General features: G+C 46.7%; 1 protein-coding gene across 1 annotated transcript in view; it reads left to right on the plus strand.

The window, feature by feature from the left end:
* The window catches only part of CNBD1 (cyclic nucleotide binding domain containing 1), a gene marked incomplete at its 3' end in the record, with an annotated part of 195,662 nt that extends 186,285 nt beyond the window's left edge, over positions 1-9,377 (plus strand). Inside the window, exon 8 of the mRNA XM_081111520.1 lies at positions 9,234-9,377. Within this exon, the coding sequence (XP_080967646.1) occupies positions 9,234-9,377 (144 nt within the window). The remainder of the gene's footprint in view (positions 1-9,233) is intronic.
* Between the last annotated feature and the right edge of the window lie 10,048 nt (positions 9,378-19,425).

Here is a 19,425-nt window from a genome sequence, read left to right on the forward strand (position 1 = left end):
TGTAATCTAAAGCCCATATCAGTAATGGTTTTAAGCAATAAGTATGTTATGCCACATAAAGGAAGTCTGGAGACAGACGGCTCAGGGATTGGTTCCCTTAGGGCCAGCCTTAGAATGCTGCCTTTCTCCTCAGATTCACCCTCAGTCATCACCATCCCAGGCATTTCATCTCTGTAAGTCACTCATCTCCTGTATTTCTTATGGCTTCCAGAATGGACGATGGTGGTCTACCTTTCAACTCAGCATTGACAGAAGTGAAGGGATAGCCATTGTTGGCTTAGAGAAATCAAGCCTCAGCCCTAAGGGCTTAGTCCATGATCGCTGGTCACCCTTCAGCCTGAAGCCTGAACAAAGTCAGGCTTGTTTGAGCAAGTGAGGCCGCAGTGAGGACGCGCTCTTGAGGAGATAAGTAGATAAATGTGTTTCTGACACAAAATTCTCAGGAGTTAGTGCAACATCTGCAGATCGGCAAAGCTCTCTATAAAACGTAAACAGGGCCCTCGAGACCATGAGTGTGATCTCGCTTCCCTGGTTTTGTGGTGGCGTCTGCCCGATATTTTGAGTATTGAACATGGCTGGTACTTTTTTAATGTGACAACCTTCTTTAGAAATTGCATTGGCCCCTCCAGTTTGCGAACAACTGAGTGTTTATTCTTCCCCAAGGCTGTGGTGTTCACGACTCAATGGCAGATGCCTGCAAATGTGTCCTCACTGATTTTCTCATTTTACCTCTAGTCACTTTGGTAGAAGACTGACTGCCCCCTACACTGACTGGCTCTCAGGCACCATCTCTTACGAAAATAACTCCTCCGTGTTTATCTTTTTAATATGATATTTCTGAGTAAGGTGTCTTTGAAGAAAGTATTATTTTAAACATCTTTATATTGATTGTTAGAGAGAGAGAAAGGAAGAAAGAGAGAAATATTGATGTGAGAACGGACATCTATCAGCTGCCTCCTGCACGCCCTCTACTGGGGATCGAGTGGGAAACCCAGGCAACATTTCTGTGCAGGGGATGGTGCCCAACCAATTTCGCCTCACTGGCCAGGGGTGAAGAAAGTATTTTTCAAGGGGTGAGAGTAGGTGGATTTGAAAAACATTGTGGAGTCCACCTTGATTGCAAATGTGATGAGCAGATTCATATATTCCCACAAAAATTGATGGTGATGTGTTTTTGATGGAGCAACAAACACAGTCATTTAGATTAAGTCCATCGTGTCCCTTCTGACACATTTCTATTTTTGATGTTGTTATATCCACAGTTATATTCATCATTATGATAAATACTAGGGGTCTGGTGCATGAAATTTGTGCACCCTTTCCCAGGGATTGGGCCTAAACTAGCAGTAGGACATCCCTCTCACAATCCCTCTCACAAACCAGCAGTCGGCCATCCCTCTCACAATCTGGGATTGCTGGCTCCTAACTGTCCCCCCTGCCAACCTGATCACCCCTAACCACCTCTGTCTGCCGGCCTTGTCATCCCTAACTTCCCCTCCCCCCCACTGGCCTGGTTGCCCCAACTTCCCCCCTGCCAGCCCAGTTGCTCCTCACTGTCCACACGCCTGCTGGCCTGGTCACCCCCAACTGCCCCCTTGCTGGCCTGGTTGCCCTCAACTGCATCCCTGCAGGCCTGGTCGCTCCATGAATCCTGCTGTTCAGTTGTTACAGTGACGGTGTCCTGGACAATTTGAATATTCCTCTATTATTAGTATAGATGGTTCAATGGTGGTTCAAGATATGCTGGGTCCTATACGAGAAACGGAAATGTTTTCATCCTTTCAGTGTTTGCTGAAACATGAAAAAAATAGTACTTTTCTTTTATCTCCAATTCTATGAAGTTGGTTGACTATTTAACATTAAACAATAATAATTGACTTTCAATATTTTGTTAGTAATGTTTTGTTAACATTACTCAAAATCAATTATGTTTTTATTTCAATGATTATATTTCATGAAGAAAGACAATTTTATATCCAGACTGTAAACTTCTTTATAATCAGAGGAGCAATTCATTAATTGACTTAGAGAATCCTATATAATAAAAGGCTAATATGCAAATCAACCAAACAGCAGAACGACCGGTCACTATGATGTGCAGTGACCACTAGGGGGCAGATACTCAATGCAGAAGCTGCCCCCTGGTGGTCATTGAACTCCCACAGGGGGAGCGCCTCCCAGCCAGAAGCCAGTCGTGCGCCTAAGCCGTCATCCAGACATCCCCTGAGGGCTCTGGACTGCGAGAGGGTTCAGGCTGGGCTGGGGACGCCCCCTCACCCAAGTGCATGAATTTCATGCACTGGGTCTCTAGTAAATTAGTAAAAGAACATACTTTCACTGGTTATTTTAATATAATCAATTCATAAAACCTTAAGTCGTTACTCACTCAGTGTTATGTGTTGACTGCCAAGTACTGGGGAAGCAAAATTGAATTTGACATGGTTTCTGCTCTCAAATTTGAGGTCTAGTGTGCACTGTTTATAAAAGCCTCATTAGAAGTTATGGGGGATGTGAAACTCAGAGCAGTTTTTTCTTGCCTCTAAAGAGTTTGCAATCAAGTTGGGGCTGAATGCATGTACACATACAGACTAGATGACAATGTGAGCTGGTCTCTATTGTAGTGCTAAGTGACTGGGACAAAATGTTCTATGGGGTTTCAGCATTGGGGGGATCACCTTGGCTGAGTGTCAGATAATATCTGTGGAGAAGGGGGGTTGGTCACTTCAAAGGACAGGAAAAATTTGACAAAAGGAAGGTAAAAGGCACATACATTTTTTTGTGAGGAAACCTCTTTTTAAGCAATGATTTCACAATGAAAATGAGCAAACAAGTGGCAAATGTGAAGTTTGGGGAGATCAGTGGTAAATGAATAAAAGGCAAGTCTAGAGAAGAAAAAGAGAAGAGAGAGAAATTAGAAAGATTGGGCTGGTCCAGTTCCAAGGACAGTCTCAGCACTAAAAACGAGAAGGCCATCAAGTCTGTAAATTCTCCTGGCCCTTGTTCATGGAGACACTTGCCATCCTTCTTTGCTCTGCCCTTCACCCCAGGGCCAGATTGTAGGCATTAAGTTGGAGGGTTTGTTTGCCCACTGGCCTGTGGCTGGATCCACCCAGGGACAGCACCAGCGGAGAATGGCATGAGGCAGGAGGGAGGAGGTCAGGGGCTGATTCTGTCCCCTAATGTCCCAGCTCCTGTCACATGGTCCTCCCCACACAGCTCTCCTTTGGGTTCTCTCTTCTCAGGCCTAGAGGTGGATGTGTGTGCCAGTGCCCTGCCTTTCTAGTGAAATATTTAATGTGTTGAAAGAAAAAATCCACCAACCTAGAATTCACTTCAAAAGTGAAGGGGGAGTAAGTCTTTCTCAAACAAATAAAAATTGAGAGCCTTTGCTGGTTTGGTTCAGGGGATAGAGCATTGGCATGTGGACTGAAGGGTCCCAGTCAAGGGCACATATGGGGGTTGTGGGCTTGATCTCCAGTAAGGGGTGTGCAGGAGGCAGCCGGTCAGTGATTCTCATCTTTGATGTTTCTATCTCTCCCTCTCCCTTCCTCTCTCTGAAATCAATAAAAATATATTTTAAAAAATTGAGAGAATCTGTTGCTGGTATACCTGCCTTGCAATAAATGTTAAAATAAATTCTTTAGAGAGAAAGGAAATGCTATAGGTAACAAAGTCGGATGTACATAGAAGAAAGGAAGAGCATCAGAGAAGGAACAGTGAAGGTTACCATCCTCATTTTAAAAATGATGACAATGGACTCAGGAGGCTAAGGAACTTAACCAAGGTCACACAGCTGGTCAGTGACCAAGCCAATAAGGGAACTCATTTCTTGGAGTTGTTATAAAAAATCAGGGAGCCCATTTTGTAAAGTCTGAGTGTGGTGCCTAGGATCAGGAAGTATTTTATTTCTTTACTAGAGGTCTGGTGCACAAAATTTGTACACTGGAGAGGGAAGGGTCCCTCAGCCCGGCCTGTGACCTCTCGCAGTCTGGGACCCTTTACTCCTTACCGTCAGCCTGCTTGTTGCTCCTTAACACTTGGCTTGCTGCTCCTTAGTGCTGCCGTGGAGGTGGGAGAGGCTCCTGCCACTGCCACCGCACTCACCAGCTGTGAGTCAGCTTCTGGCTGAGCTGTGCTCCCCCTGTGGGAGTGCACTGACCACCAGAGTGCAGCTCCTGCAATGAGCATCTTCCCCCTGGTGGTCAGTGCACATCATATCAACTGTTCATTCTGGTCATACCGCCTTAATGATCACTGGGCTTTTATTGTATAGATTAAGTAGAATAAGACAAAAGAGACTGATGCTGCAAGGTTAACGTGGCTATAAAGCATCTATTTTAGTAGAATAAGATCAATAACTATAAACACAATTTTAATTAAGATGACTATACTCTTGTCCATGTGAGGAAAACAATTACTTGGACAACCACATGCATGAGTGTTTTGAATCTCAGCATCCTGGCTGCTCTTCCACAACCAGCTGTGGCTGTGTGGGTTCCCTGCCTCCTTCTGAGGCCGCTACAGTGTCCGCACTGCGGGGCTCCATGAGAGCTCCCGTCCTCTCAAACATCCATCCCTTCTTGCTCTCTTTGCGCCAAGAGTTTTGAGTACCAACATTCTATTGCCTAAAGATCAGTAATTTTGAAAAAACAACAACAACAATGATTTTTATTTGGTTCAATGAAGCATATTTTCTCTCCACCAGCACCGTAAATCTTTCAAGTGCTCTTTTGAGATTCTTGACATCTCGTGAAAACACATCAGAGCAATGACTTCTTTGAGGTTGGTTGTCTGTTTTGCTGGAAGCTCCTCCAGTCCATTGTTTTGACTTCCCTGAGAGTTATTTGATTCTTCCCACTTGTTCGAGCAACAGACAGCCTCGTGTTTTATTCAAGTGCATTTTGACATTTCAATTCAATCCCAATTTCTTTGTAATAGTGCTTTCTTACTGTACCAGTGTTTTCCCTTTGGAAACAGTTGAAATTAAACCACCAGCTATTTGAGATGTACCTGAGTGCAGCGATACTAGAGTGACCAAGCATATTCTTTTTGTTTTATGGGGCTAGGCGTGAGCCCGGCCCACCTTTCCTCTGTGACTGGTGTGTCCCCCCGTCAGTTACTGCCACAGGGAAAAGGTTGTAAGTGCAGTGCCACAGGTTGGAAGTTGTGCTTTTCTCTATCTTGATGGCAAGAATTATGCTTTGTCCCTAACAAATTCTTCCCTAAGCACAGGGTCCAGGATGGCTGAGCACTGTGCTTTCATTAGATTATGAAACGATGAAAAGAACCTAGAAGCAGGATGGCTGGGCATTCCGACGCAGCCTCGGCTCCCTCTTTGACAGCATTACTTCCAGTGGCAGATTTTATTCTTTTATCTTCTTCCCCTGCTTTTAAGAATCCCATTAACATATGCCCTGGTCAAAGGCAGGATGATAACTTTCAGCGTGGTCTCCCAGGTGAGATAGGCCATCATAAAATACACCACTTCAGTATCTACAATTTTACAATACTTTAAGATAAATGCCTATATTTTGGCACTTTCCTTAAGGTCATTTCAGTTCCACTGACATTTTGAACACTTACCTATGTGTTTATTACTGAAATAAAAACTCGTCGTGGCCTTGGAGAGGATGGCGATGCGGTGGGCATGGATAGAAGCGCAGCTGCCAGCTTTGGTTTAATGCTCTGATGAGGGGGACTAACACAGCCATTGTGGGAACCACAAGTCAGAGAACCAGGCCCCATGTTGATTGGGGAATAAACTTCTTTGGCTTAAGTGGCCCCTTTTACATGTGTTCATTGTATGATATCACCTGAAATGTGTGATTGGAACCATGGTGGCATTAATGAGCTAGAGCAGACCCTGATGTCTTTCTTCAATGACAAATAATGTCGACACAGGTACTTCTTGAGTTACGAGGGGGTTATGTCCCTATAAAGCCATCATGAGTTGAAAATGGATTCAATGCACCTGACCTACCGAACGCCACTGTGTAGCCTCACCTACTTAAACGTGCTCAGGGCACCCGGATTAGCTTCCAGTTGGACAAAATCATCTTGTTGGTGCTGCCCAGCCTCATGGCATGGATTATCCATGTAACGCTATCCTGGGGAAGATTAAGATTCAAAGTACGTTCCCACTGGATGTGTAATCGCTTTTGCATCTCCATAAAGTTGAAAAACCATGGGTCTAACTGTTGCAAGTCGGAGACTGTCCACATGCACAGAGTGTCCTCATCAGCTGTGATGACCACAGTTCTCTGTTCTGAGCTGGTCATGTGTGAAAGCCACATGTGTGTGTGTGTATGTGTGTATCATAATATTGAAAATTAACTTTTGTGGCTCTTTTGTGTAAAGAATTTTTAAAGACACTACTTTTACCCATTTTCACAAATCTATCTGCCTAAATCAAACTGGAAAAAATGTAGCCCTGACTATTATTCAAAATCAGTAAGAAAACGTTTATTGAAGGGTTTAGTAAGCCTTCACTGAATGGGTTCTAGATGGTGACAATTTCTTAAAGAGATGACTAAGACTTTCCTCTAGCAACATGTAACTACACACACACACACACACACGCACACACACACACACACACACACACACACTTGTTCCCAGATAAGCTCAGGGATGTAACTGTTTTCCCAGAGGATCTCCACTGTACTTACGTATAGTCATATCTCACCTAACGAGTGAGTTTCGAAGGAGTCCTTTCCTTCTACTATTAGCCGTGATTGACCAAAGGCTTTCACAGCAGGCTCAGTACATTTTACCGAGACCAGCAAAGTTCCCAAGCTTTATTCTTTCCTCCTCAAAGCACTTAATAGATTCTACATAATGCAGTTTACTTATATTTAACATATAAATATACCAAGCCTCCAAACCTAATTTCTGAGGCCAAAGAAAATTAGATGTGAAACATTTACAAGGAGCAGCAGGCTATGACAGGAGGGAATATATCATTTAAAAACATGGACACTCTAATTTTTTAAAATTCAAATTACACAAAAACATACTTTAGTAATATTCTTTTATGATACCATATGATATGCTATATAAAATATTACTATTGTATGTTAAATATTAGAGATCATTTTCATACATATTCTGGTATGATTATATATTTTTAAATGAAGACATAAATAATAGAGAATATGGGAACTTGATGAGTGAAGTTCTAGATCCAAGGCTGGCAAACTTGAACCCTTGGGCAAAACATGGATGACAGCCTGTTGTTGTAAATACAGTTTTATTAGGACACGACCCCCTGCCCCCCGTTGGTTATATACTGTTTTAACTGCTTTTACTCTAAATAGCAGAGTTGAGTGGTTGTGACAGAGACCATATGGCTTGAAAAGTGCGAATATTTGCTTTCTAGTCTGTTATAAAAAAAGTTAGCCAGCCTCTTCTCTAAATGGAAACCACTAAGGAAATTAACTAAAAACAATAAGATACTTTTATAAATACATTGTTGATTTGATAATCAAGAATTAACAGAAGTATAGGTAATAATCAGAAATATCCTTAATAAAATGATACTATTTACATAGCTACACAAAGTATCAATTACTTAAAAGTAATAAAAATGTTACAATACTTTTCACACAACATTTTACATTTCATCTTAGGAAAGGCTCACATGCAGTTGCACTATGTTCATGGACAGGAAGACTTCATTTTAAGTTGTTATGGCCAAAGAGAGGCAGTCAGAGGGTCAAAATGAGCCTCACAGACGCGAGAGTTAGCCCAGCAGATGCGTGCCCTCTCGGTGGGAGACACCGCTATAACGAACATGGGAAGGTGATGGGATGGTGTGCTCACAGGCGCTAAGGCAGTCGGTGTCTACGTGAACAGAAAATTTAAAACTGGATGCTTATTTCACGTTGCACAGAAACATCAAAGTGGGGTCAGAAGTTTAATTGTAAAAAGAATGAACTCAAATATTTTAGAATACATGGCAGAATTTCTTCATGATGTCATGAAAGCAAAAGCTTGTAAAACGAGGTTCTTTTAGAAGTAAACTGTAAGGATATTTGTTTGGTACCGTAAGTAATGAAAAGACAGGCACATATCAGGTGATGATACTTTAACGTTCACAGGTGGCCAAGGATCATTACCTGGAACCCATGACGATCCACAGGTGTAACAGGAAATACACTGACCACAGAAACAGCCTTTACAGAGGAGATCCTATGTGTAAAGGAGTTGGCACAGGCAAAGGCAGTCACTCCACCACTAGCAATCCAGGAAACATGCAGTAGGCAATTTTTACATTTAAAAATAAATGTAAATAAATAACAAAAGGTGCAATCAATCATAGTACTTGCCATCGAGTGGGAAAACATTAAAGACTGCACGCCCTGCGCACGAATCTGTGCGCAAGTAGCTCCTTGCGGCTTGCCTCAGCTGGCTGCCCCGCCCACCGCCCATAGCTCTCTGCCCATAGCTCTCCGCCCCACCCTCCTGTAGCTCTCCACTGCTCTTAGCTGGCTGCCCCGGCCTCCTACTGATCAGTGGTTACATATGATGGTGTGATGACTATTTGCATATTACCTCTTTATTATATAGGATTAGGCAACACGCAGTGTTGGAGAAGCTGCACAGAAGCAGCCACTGCCTGCCTTGATGCTCTGGGAAGGGGGATGAGTTAGAACTTGCTCTCAGAAAACATCTATCAGATGCTGAGCTGCGGACACGTCTGTAGCCCAGCAAGTGCTCCCCTAGGCATGTGTCTCAGAAAAATAGTCATGTATGAAATGAGGAGACATGTACGCTAATGTCCATGTCATCGTTTTGTAGCCAACTACCACTAACAACACATGTCCAGCAACAAAAGAATGAATACATAACGAGTCTAGTCACACAGCAATGAAAAATGAATGGATTACATTACTATGGCTGTATTTCAAAGACTTAATGTTTAGCAAAGACACAGAATAATGTCCTAAGCTGTTTCCTTCATGTTCTGAAAACAGTGGAAATTTTTCTCGATTTGGGGAGTGACATTGGGCAGAAGCCTGACACCCATTTGGTTGCTTTGACCCCTTCCCTCCTGGAGGTGCACTCCTTGCATCTCGCCCCACCCCCCTGCATTTCTCTCCCTACATCTTCCCCCACCCCCTGCATTTCTCTCCCTGCCTCTCTCCCTGGCATCTCCCCCCATCCTAGGCGTCTCACTGCTCTGCTCATGTTGCCAGTGATATGAACTTTAAGTTGCCTGTGGTTTCTTATAGCTTAGACCATGGAGCACCTTTGGGACCCTGGATGTCACAGCTCAGATTCAGTCGGACCGAATGGTGTCCTCAGTGGTGACAGAAGAAGATTGTGAACTTCTTAAGATCTCTGCAGACAATTATGCAAAGTTTAAATCGGTATGATCAAATCTAATCTATATATTAACACAACATGGCTGTAGATTCAAGAAAATTTTGCCTCTCTGAACAGATGCTCATACCTCTCTTATTTTTAATTTGATTTGATCTGGACAACATAAAAATGGCCTTTACTTAAATTTCCAATAGTGATGGGTAATTGAAGTAGGGAAAAAAAGGTCTTTACGGATATACAGGGTGGGGCCAAAGTAGGCCTACAGTTGTGTGTGTGAAACACAGTTTATTATTTTCCATACAAACATGTAAACCTCCTTTTTTTAAAATTGGTTTTTAGTGAGAGAGGAAGCATGGGGGAGAGAGAAACATGGATGTGAGGGTGAAGCACGGATTGGCTGCCTCCTCTGGGGGTCAAGCCCAGAGCTCGTCTGTGCCCTGATGGGAATCCAGCCGGCAGCCTTCCCTGTACCTGCCAGGGCCCAGCCCTGTGGGCTTGCCTGGGGCTGTAAGCTCCTTCCCCCACCCATACTTTATGTATATTTTTATGGCATTTTGTTTTTCATAAATTTAAAATTTATTTTTTCATTCAACAAATGTGTGTTTTGGGGTGTCAGGTGCTAGGCTTCCAGGATGATCAGGCGGCAGAGTCTCTGCTGCCTGCCCTGGGGAAGTGCCTCAGGGTGACCGGCTCTCACAGCATAACCCAGCCAAGCCGAACAGCTGAATTCCACCCCAACCCTGCGGCATCAAGATGATGCCTTTACTCTGTTTGACAATGTCTCTCTTAATCAGGCCCAAAGTGTGTCCCTCCCCTAGCCCCTCACTGGAGGGCGAGGAAGTGTGTCAGAGACCCGCCCCTCCCAACGGTCCTGCCCTCGGGGCTGAGCCAGGGCTGGGTGCTCTGTGGGCGGGAGTGGGAGAGAGCCTGTGTGCTTGATCCAGGTCTCTGCTAGTCGGGGTCTTTTTCAACACCACGATGGTGGTGGTGGTGGTGGTGAAGCTAATGATGTTCTCAAAATGCAGCCTCCTTCCATCCTGGCTTCAGAGCAGCTGGCTTTCAGAACTTTTTCTGTAAGTTTGGTTTTTATTTTTCAAAATATCAGTGTTGCTTGTTGGATACTAGAGGCCCAGTGCACAGATTTGAACACCAGTGGGGTCCCTTGCACTGGCCTGCACCCTTTCACAATCCGGGATCCCTTGGAGATGTCGGAGAGCTGGTTTTGGTCAATCCCCACAGGCCAGGCAGAGGGACCCCATCTGTGCATGAATCTGTGCACCGGGCCTCTAGTATGCATATAAGATCATTGGTTAATCTCTTCCTGCCATCCCCCTCCCCCTTCTCTCTGAGTTTCATCAGCCTGTTCCATGTTTCCAGGCCTGTGTGTTGAGCATCTGCCCCCTGGTGGTCAGTGCATGTCATAGCTACCAGTTGAATGGTCACTTAGGCTTTTATATACATAGATAGATGAACAATACAACTTTTGAGTTTAGTCTTGACTATGACAGTTTTGTTTAATACTAAAGCATTCATAAAATATTGTGAAAGGTGGGAAAATTAAACTTTAGTAGCAGACCTGTAGCTATGGTTACGTGGTCATAGAATGATGCTCTGATAAAATTCAAGTGTATTTTATGTAAAATCATATCATGTAACCTTTATTTTCCTTTCACTGACATTTATCTATTTTTTTCTTCTTTTTAAATTACCTAACAGAGAAAATTTGATAACTTTTACAGGAAAAAACAAAGTTTGAAAATAAACAAATAGTGAAACTAATCCGTGGGTGTCCCTACTATGAGGAGTGGCCAACCCTGTCCATCCACGAGCTGGTGCCACGTGTTAAATGGAAGAAGTTTCCTCGTGGTCATGGTGAGTTTAATGCAATTTTGCAACTTTTTTTTTTTACACATAATCTTACATGATTGGAATTTGTAACTTTTCAGTTTTAATGTTTCATTTGCTATTCACATGTTTGTCTAATCTACTTACTGTTACCTTTGAACCAGACATTTACATTATTGCTTGTTTCTCATTGAAAATCCTCCTGAGGACTGAGGCCGCCCTGCACTGGCCCTGCTGGCTGCCCCATGCCTCCCCTCCCCCCTAGCCCGAGGCCCAGCCTGGAGGGAGAAAGGGATGGGGTTGGGGGGCTCCCCAGCAGGACACCTCCCTAAGCAGCCAGTGGGGCCCTGCCCTGTGGAGCGGCTCCAGCTCCCAGGGGAGCCCAGTCCTGGGGAAGGGGTGAGGTGGCGCCACCTGCAGGGCATGGACACACTTTCTGTTGCAGGGCACAGCGTGCAGTGGCATCGTCCTTCTGTGCGAGCCTTCTCTCCGGAGAGCCCACACTGAGGGACCAGGCACCGCGGTGCTGTCCTGCAGAAGCCAGAGGGTGACCCTCATCCCCAGTGGGTGCTGCAGGGGGCCTGTGGGGGTTGGTCCTGGAAATGGAGCCTCCACGAGTGGGTTTGTGCCCTGCAAACAGGAGGCCAGCGAGGAGCGATCCTCTCCACGCGAGGACCCCCAAGGGGAGCTGTGAGCGCATGCGACCCACCACATACCAGTCAGCAGGCACCTTGCCCTGAATTGCCCCAGCCCCCCAAACTGTGAGAGGCGGTTGCCATCGAAGCCCCAGGTCTATGCATCTGTTGTCTGACCGAGACCCACAGAGGAAGCACTCAGGTGGCCTCCAGCGGGGAGGGTGCGGGGTGAGACTGAGGTGGGGAGGGGCGCAGGGGTGGGAGGGCCAGGGAGGGTGCGGGTCAAGGGGCAGCTTCTGCAGCCCTAGGGCCTCAGCAGAGCCAGGGCTGTGCTTGGAGGATGGTCTGCAAGAGCTGGAGATGAAGGTCTCAAGAGCCTGAGAGGGAGTTGTCAGCCCGAAGCTGCTGCTGTTACTGAGCCTGGCCTGGGGGGCCTGGCCTCGGGGGCCTGGCCTGGCTGAGTGCCCGGGAGGCCTGTGCCCAGCAGGCTGGCGGCAGGCGGACAGGCCCTTGGTTAGAAAGAAGCGAATGTCCTGAGCAGTCAGTTGGGCCTCCAAGCTGAGCTCAGTGCTGGCGCCTGCGTCTTACACACCAGTTTTTGAAACACAGTGTCCATCACGTGGTTAGCCAAGGACTTCTTTTTCGTTGCTTATAACAACGGAGTATTGGTTATGTTGCATTTGCTCATAAAACATTTTCCCTGACGAGTTAGAAAAGACATTTTATTTTGATTTTTGGGGCAAAAGTACACGGAAGGTGAGTCGCCGCCGCGGGTGAGACATTGAGGTTTGCGCATTCGGGAATTCAGCAGGTTTATTGGACAGAAACAATTTTTTTAATGTGATGTTTTGAATTTATTCTGGTTTCCCCAATTTGTATCAGGCATTTTGAGCCTTGGTCCACGCCTCATGTTTAGGGCTATTTTGTATAAAAAATAATATCTCAGCCTTGCCAATGTGTCAGGACAATGGTAATTTTGAGATGATTAAAAAGGAGGAAAGAAACCATAGCAAGAAGATATTTTTAATTATGTGAGCCAAAAGAATACGAAGTTTGACAAAGGGGAATAGTTATGTGCTTTTAATGTATTTGATTACAAAAGATGAATATGTGTTTCCGTCTGAGACATCCACCTGAAAGATTTAAACTTGGCATTGAGAGTTAGGAAGGTGCTGACTTGACATACAGACTCAGGCAGATGCCGGTCTCAAGATATTTTTGGAAAATGTCTTTAAAAACAATGGTGGACACTGTGCATTGCCTGGGCAGCCTGTGATTATACTGAATAAGTTACAAGTAGCGTTATTTTACCAAACATCAGTGCGTGCTGCTTACGTTTATGTCATTTTAAAACCAATTCTCTTCCTTTGGGAGGAGTGACTGCTTCCCTAGGTGACCTTCAGTGCCCCTCTGGGCTCTGAAATATGGTGACTCTTATAAGTACACTCACAGTGGAAGAATGTGTCCTGTCAGCAGAACCTGATTTTTCTGGTACTGACAGACTTGATGTATCAAAGAGAAGCATCCTATCTAATAAAAGAGAAACATGGTAATTAGTGTACGACCTCTACCCTTCCCATTGGCTAATCAGCGAGATATGCAAATTAACTGCCAGCCAAGATGGCGGCCGGCAGCCAGGCAGCTTAAAGCGAACATGAGGCTTGCTTGCTTCAGTGACGGAGGACTCCAACGTTCCCCGCCTGCCGCTGCCGGCCTCTGAGCTCCTGAAGCAACAGCTCCAAAAGATACAATGTTTCAATTATAGAAGCTAAAAGATGGCGGTTAATTTGCATATACCAGCTGCGAGCGAAGACTGACGGCAACATGGAGGCCAAGCCGTACAGAAGGGCACCAAGTGGAGGCCGCGAGGGCAGAAACGGAGCCGCAGCCGCTGGGAGCGGGAGGGCAGTGGCTTGGAGAGGAAGGGGCAGCGGCTGGGAGCGGGAGGGAAATCCCAGCCCCAGGGGATGGGTGCAGAAGGGCAAGCCCAGCCCCAGCCACTGGGATTGGAAGGGCAAGCCCAGCCATAGGGGATGGGGGCGGAAGGGCAAGCTCAGCCCCAGGCACTAGAATCAGAAGGGTAAGCCCAGCCCCAGCAACTGAGAGCAGGAGGGCAAGCCCAGCTCCAGTGGATGGGAGTGGGAGGGCAAGCCCAGCCCCAGGAGATGGGAGTGGGAGGGCAAGCCCAGCCCCAGCAGCTGGGAGTGGGAGGGCAAGCCCAGCTCCAGTGGATGGGAGTGGGAGGGCAAGCCCAGCCCCAGCAGCTGGGAGTGGGAGGGCAAGCCCAGCCCCAGGAGATGGGAGCGGGAGGGCAAGCCCAGCCCCAGGAGATGGGAGTGGGAGGGCAAGCCCAGCCCCAGGAGATGGGAGTGGGAGGGCAAGCCCAGCCACAGGGGATGGGAGCAGGAGGGCAAGCCCAGCCACAGGGGATGGGAGCGGGAAGGCAAGCCCAGCCCCAGCAGCTGGGAGTGGGAGGGCAAACCCAGCTCCAGTGGATGGGAGTGGGAGGGCAAGCCCAGCCCCAGCAGCTGGGAGTGGGAGGGCATGCCCAGCCCCAGGAGATGGGAGCGGGAGGGCAAGCCCAGCTCCAGTGGATGGGAGTGGGAGGGCAAGCCCAGCTCCAGTGGATGGGAGCGGGAGGGCAAGCCCAGCCCAAGCCACTGGGATTGGAAGGGCAAGCCCAGCCACAGGGGATGGGAGCAGGAGGGCAAGCCCAGCCACAGGGACTGGGATCGGGAGAGCAAGTCCAACCACTGTGGCTGGGAGCATAAGGGGCAGTGGCTTGGAGCAGGAGGGCAAGACCAGCTGCAGGGGCTTGAAGCAGGAGCGAAGCCCTCCTTAGCGAGTTTCGCTCCCTTCTCTGCTTTGCTCCAGCCACAGGAAGCTCTATTCTTGCAGGAATATTCCTGCAATGGGCCTCTAGTCTATAATAATAAATGCATAATATGCTAATTAGACCAGACAGCCAAACGACCTTCCGGATGACCTTCCGGATGAAGCCAGGGCTGCAAGGGCTGAGGCAGCCGTGGCAGCTGTGAGGGCTGAGCCCCTTGCACGAATTTCGTGCACCGGCCCTCTGGTATCTAACTAGATCTTGCATTATATCTATAATATCTCCCGACTTGACTCAAGATTCACTGTGAATTTTTGTCAGAAAATGTAGAGAATGTAGCTCAAATTACAGTCCTTATCTAGGTTTAAAATTGACAGTGGTATGGTTTCCAAAGCATAATTAAGTGTGTTTCCATCTTACTTTAGGATGTGTATTGGATGGAGTTTCAGGGAGATTAAGTTAATTACTCAAAAGGTTGATGGACTTGAGGATGAATCTTGCGTAAACTGAAAGAAGTGAAGCTATTCTGGCTACGTTTCCTCTGCTGCCTGAAGTCTTCTTACTTTGGGTCAGATGTCCGGAACCTGGACCTAATGGACATGCCCAGAGCTGCCTGTGACTTAGGCCAGCCTGGCTGTGTCACCCCAACCACCGTCTTCCCAGGGACTCTTTTCCCAGGCTTCTGGCTAGACCGTGGCGACTGCTGCCGCACCTGTTCCCCGTGAATGATGTGGATGAGAGAAAAAGGTCGACGGCCTGCCTCCACGAGTCACTGGGGCACATTTTATTGTTGTCCTGCTCTGTCGGCATACGCTGCCTGTTCCAGGCAGGATTTGCTGCACAAACACAATTACTAGACATACAAAAACTTGTAGTAATTTAGTTCTGAAAGATGAAATCTACCAATATAATAACAGTAAGAGATATAGTCTTCCCAAACCAAAAGTGGAAACTTCCAGCCACCGAACATGTGCTTTGAAGCTCTACCTAGGGACTTCTAGGCTCGAAATCCCAAATTTTTGACATCTTTCAGATCAATGAACTCTGCAGGCATGAGACCTCTTAGCCCCTCAGCGCACCCCTGAGCATCCTAGAACATCCATCTTTGATCTTTTATTCCTTCTTTTCTGGTCTCTTTGCATTAAGTGAATATTTTTTCATGTAACATATTAGTTCATTAACGATTTTGCTATTTAGAGCAGTTTTAGGTTCATGGCAAAACTGAGCAGAAAGCACAGAGATCTCCCACATGCCCTGCCCCCAGTCGTGCACCGCACCCCCATACTAGCACGCTGTGCAGAGCGCTCCACTGCTGCACATCTACTCGCATGGAAAAATCCAGAACACTGACAAAGACAAGTGTGGCGAGGATATGGAGCAGCAGACACTCACTCTCATATGCTAATGGGAATGCAAAGTGGTGCAGCCACTTTGGAAGACAGTTTGGTGGTTTCTTACAAAATTAAATACATTAATTTTTATAAAAATTATCTTTATTGTTGAAGGTATTACAGATGTGCCTTCCCCACCCCCCGTTAATCCCCTCCACCCCACACCCAACCCTCCCAGGCCCTCACCACACTACTGTCTGTGTCCATGGGTTATGCATATAAGTTCCCCGGTTAATCTTTCCTCACCCCCACCCCCCAACCCTGCCTTTCCTCTGAGATTCCAGTTTATTCCAGGCTTCTCTGTCTCTGGATCTATTTTGTTCATCAGTTTATTTTGCTCATTAGATTCCACATATGAGTGTGATCATGTGATACTTGTCTTTCTCTGACTGGCTTATTTTGCTTAGCATAATACTCTCCAGGTCCCTCCATGCTGTCCCAATGGATAAGAGAACCCTCTTTTTTATAGCTGCATCATATTCCATGTGCAAATGTGCCACAGCTTTTTATCCTCTCATCTATGGATGGGCACTTGGCCTGTTTCCATATCTTAGCTATTGTAGATTGTGCTGCTATGAACATAGGGGTGTATATATCCTTTCTGATTGGTGCTTTGGGTTTCTTAGAATATATTACTAGAAGTGAGATCACTGGGTCACATGGGAGTTCCATATTTAACTCTTTTAGGAAACTCCATACTGTTTTCCACAGTGGCTGCACCAGCCTGCATTCCCACCAGCAGTGCACTAAGGGTTCCCTTTTCTCCACATCCTCACCAGCACTTGTTGTTTATTGATTTGTTGATGATAGCCATTCTGGCAGGTGTGAGTTGATACCTCATTGTTGTTTTAATTTGCATCTCTCAGATGATCAGTGACTTAGAGCATTTTTTCATATGTCCCTTGACCATCTGTATGTCCACTTTGGAGAAGTATCTATTTAGGTCCTTTGCCCATTTTTTAATTGGATCGTTTGTCTTCCTTTTGTTAAATTGTATGAATTTCTTGTATATTTTGGAAATTAACCCCTTATCAGATGTATCATTGGCAAATACGTTTCTCCATACAGTGGCTCCCTTTTCATTTGTTGATGATGTCTTTTGCTGTGCAGAGCTCTAAGTACATTCTTATACCATCCAGCAATCACATTCCGTGATGCTTACCAAAGGACCTGAACACTTGTGACCACACGAAAACCTGCATGAAAATGTTTATTGCAGCTTCTCCTCTAATGCTAACACCTGGAGTCAACGCAGGTGTCTTCCCCAGGGTGAGTGCACAAGTGAACGGTGGCCTAGCCAGACAATGGGATATTACTTCGCAGGAGGAGAAGACGAGTTACCAGACCGTGTGAGGGTATGAGAGACCTTAAATACACGTTATTAAGTGAAAGAAACAGTCTGAAAAGGCTACATACTGTGTGATTCCTATTACGTGAAAGTCTGGAAATGGCCAAGCCTTAGCAAAATAATAAAGAGACCAGTGGTAGCCATGGGTTAGGGAGGAGAGAGACATGGGTGCATGGAGCAGTAAATTTTAGGGTAATAAATCAACTCTGTGATACTATAATGGTGGTTCAATATTATTATACAGTCACTCAACCCACAGAACGGCCAACCCAAGCATGAGCCCCTATGTCCACTGTGGGCTTGGTCTATGATGTTTCGATGAAGGTTCATCCGCTGTAACAATGTACCAGTCGGGCCAAGTGTGCTAATAGTGGGGGACCCTGTGAAGATTGGGGCGGGGCGTGTGGAGGCCACTGGCCTCCTGCACAGTGAGGTGCTGTCCTGGGAGCCCCGGCCTTAGCTCTCAGGAAGGCTGGTCCGCGCTCGGTGCTCATTCACGCAGGCTGTTTGCTGCAGTCCGCGGTTCTGCTCTGCTTGAAATTGGCTCTGGCCTCATTTCTGTCACAGCCCACAGTCCTTGTGAAAGACGATCTCCCTGATTGTCTGGGGGTGCGGGGGGGGGGTGTCTGGTCTGACACCCTGGCCAGCTGGCATTGCAGGCACCATGGGCATGCGCTCTGGCATGGACATGCCACCTGTCAGCGGGAGCTGGGAGAGGTGCAGCCTCCCTGAACCATAGGACGGCAAGGGGAGGGGACGACACTCACCAGAGGAGCCCACTCAATAGACTTCTTGCCCCTCCGGGTGGGGGGAGGGGGCAGGGAGCATTCCATGTAGAAACAGTGGGTCGGGCAGGCAGGACCCACTGCCTCATCTAGGACAGATAGCTTTGACTTCCATGTGCTCTGTCTTCATGAACCCAGGTCATTTCTCTCCTATACACACTGTGTCCCCCATCAGACGGTCACTTCCTGGAACCGAAAAGAGGTGTCTTTTATCAGGGTTGCTCTTTAAAATACAGATATTCCTGAGGCAGATATTGCTTGGTGTTTTATATTTATTGATATTGCTTAGTAAACTGCCTTCAGATGACTACGTGAAATCCAACCCCCTATATGAGTTTTGTGGAATATGGAAATATGAGTCTTGCTCAAAATTTTTATAAGGAGGGTTTTGTAAACTTCCATAGTTTTAACAAAGCAAAGTATCTATGTCTATGCCTGTGCCTGTGTCTATGTCTGTGCCTGTGCCTGTGCCTGACCCTGTGTATGTATCTGTGCCTGTGGCTGTGGCTGTGCCTGTGCCTGTGTCTGTGCCTGTTTCTGTGCCAGTGCCTGTGCCTGTGCCTATGTCTGTGCCTGTGTCTGTGCCTGTGCCTGTACCTGTGCCTGTGTGTCTGTGTCTGTGCCTGTGCCTGTGCCAGTGCCTGTGTCAGTGCCTGTGTCTGTGTGTCTGCCTCTGTTTGTGTCTGTGCCTGTGTCTGTGTCTGTGCCTGTTTCTAAGTCTGTTCTGTGTCTCTGTCTATGCCTGTACCTGTGTCTGTGCCTGTGCCTGTGCCTGTGCCTGTGCCTGTGCCTGTGCCTTTGTCTGTGCCTGTGCCTGTGCCTGTGTCTGTTCCTGTGTCTGTGTCTGTGCCTGTGTCTGCACCTGTGCCTGTGCTTTTGTCTATGTCTGTGCCTGTGTATGTGTCTGTGCCTTTGCCTGTGCTTGTGTCTATTTCTTTGTCTGTGTCTGTGCCTGTGCCTTCGTGTGTGCCTGTGTCTGTCTGTGCCTGTGTCTATTTCTGTGCCTGTGTCTATTTCTGTGTCTATTCTGTGCCTGTGTCTGTGCCTGTGTCTATGTCTGTGCCTGCGTCTGTGTCTATGCCGGTGCGTGTGCCTGTGCCTGTGTCTATGTCTATGCCTGTGTCAGTGTCTATGTCCGTGTCTGTCTGTGTGTGTGTCTATGTCTATGCGTGTGCCTGTGTCTGTGCCTGTGCCTGTGACTGTGTCTATGTCTGTGCACGTGGCTGTCTGTGCCAGTGTCTGTGTCTGGGACTGTGTCTGT

The sequence above is a fragment of the Myotis nattereri genome (assembly GCF_964212035.1).
Source record: "Myotis nattereri genome assembly, chromosome: 17".
Taxonomy (NCBI): domain Eukaryota; kingdom Metazoa; phylum Chordata; class Mammalia; order Chiroptera; family Vespertilionidae; genus Myotis; species Myotis nattereri.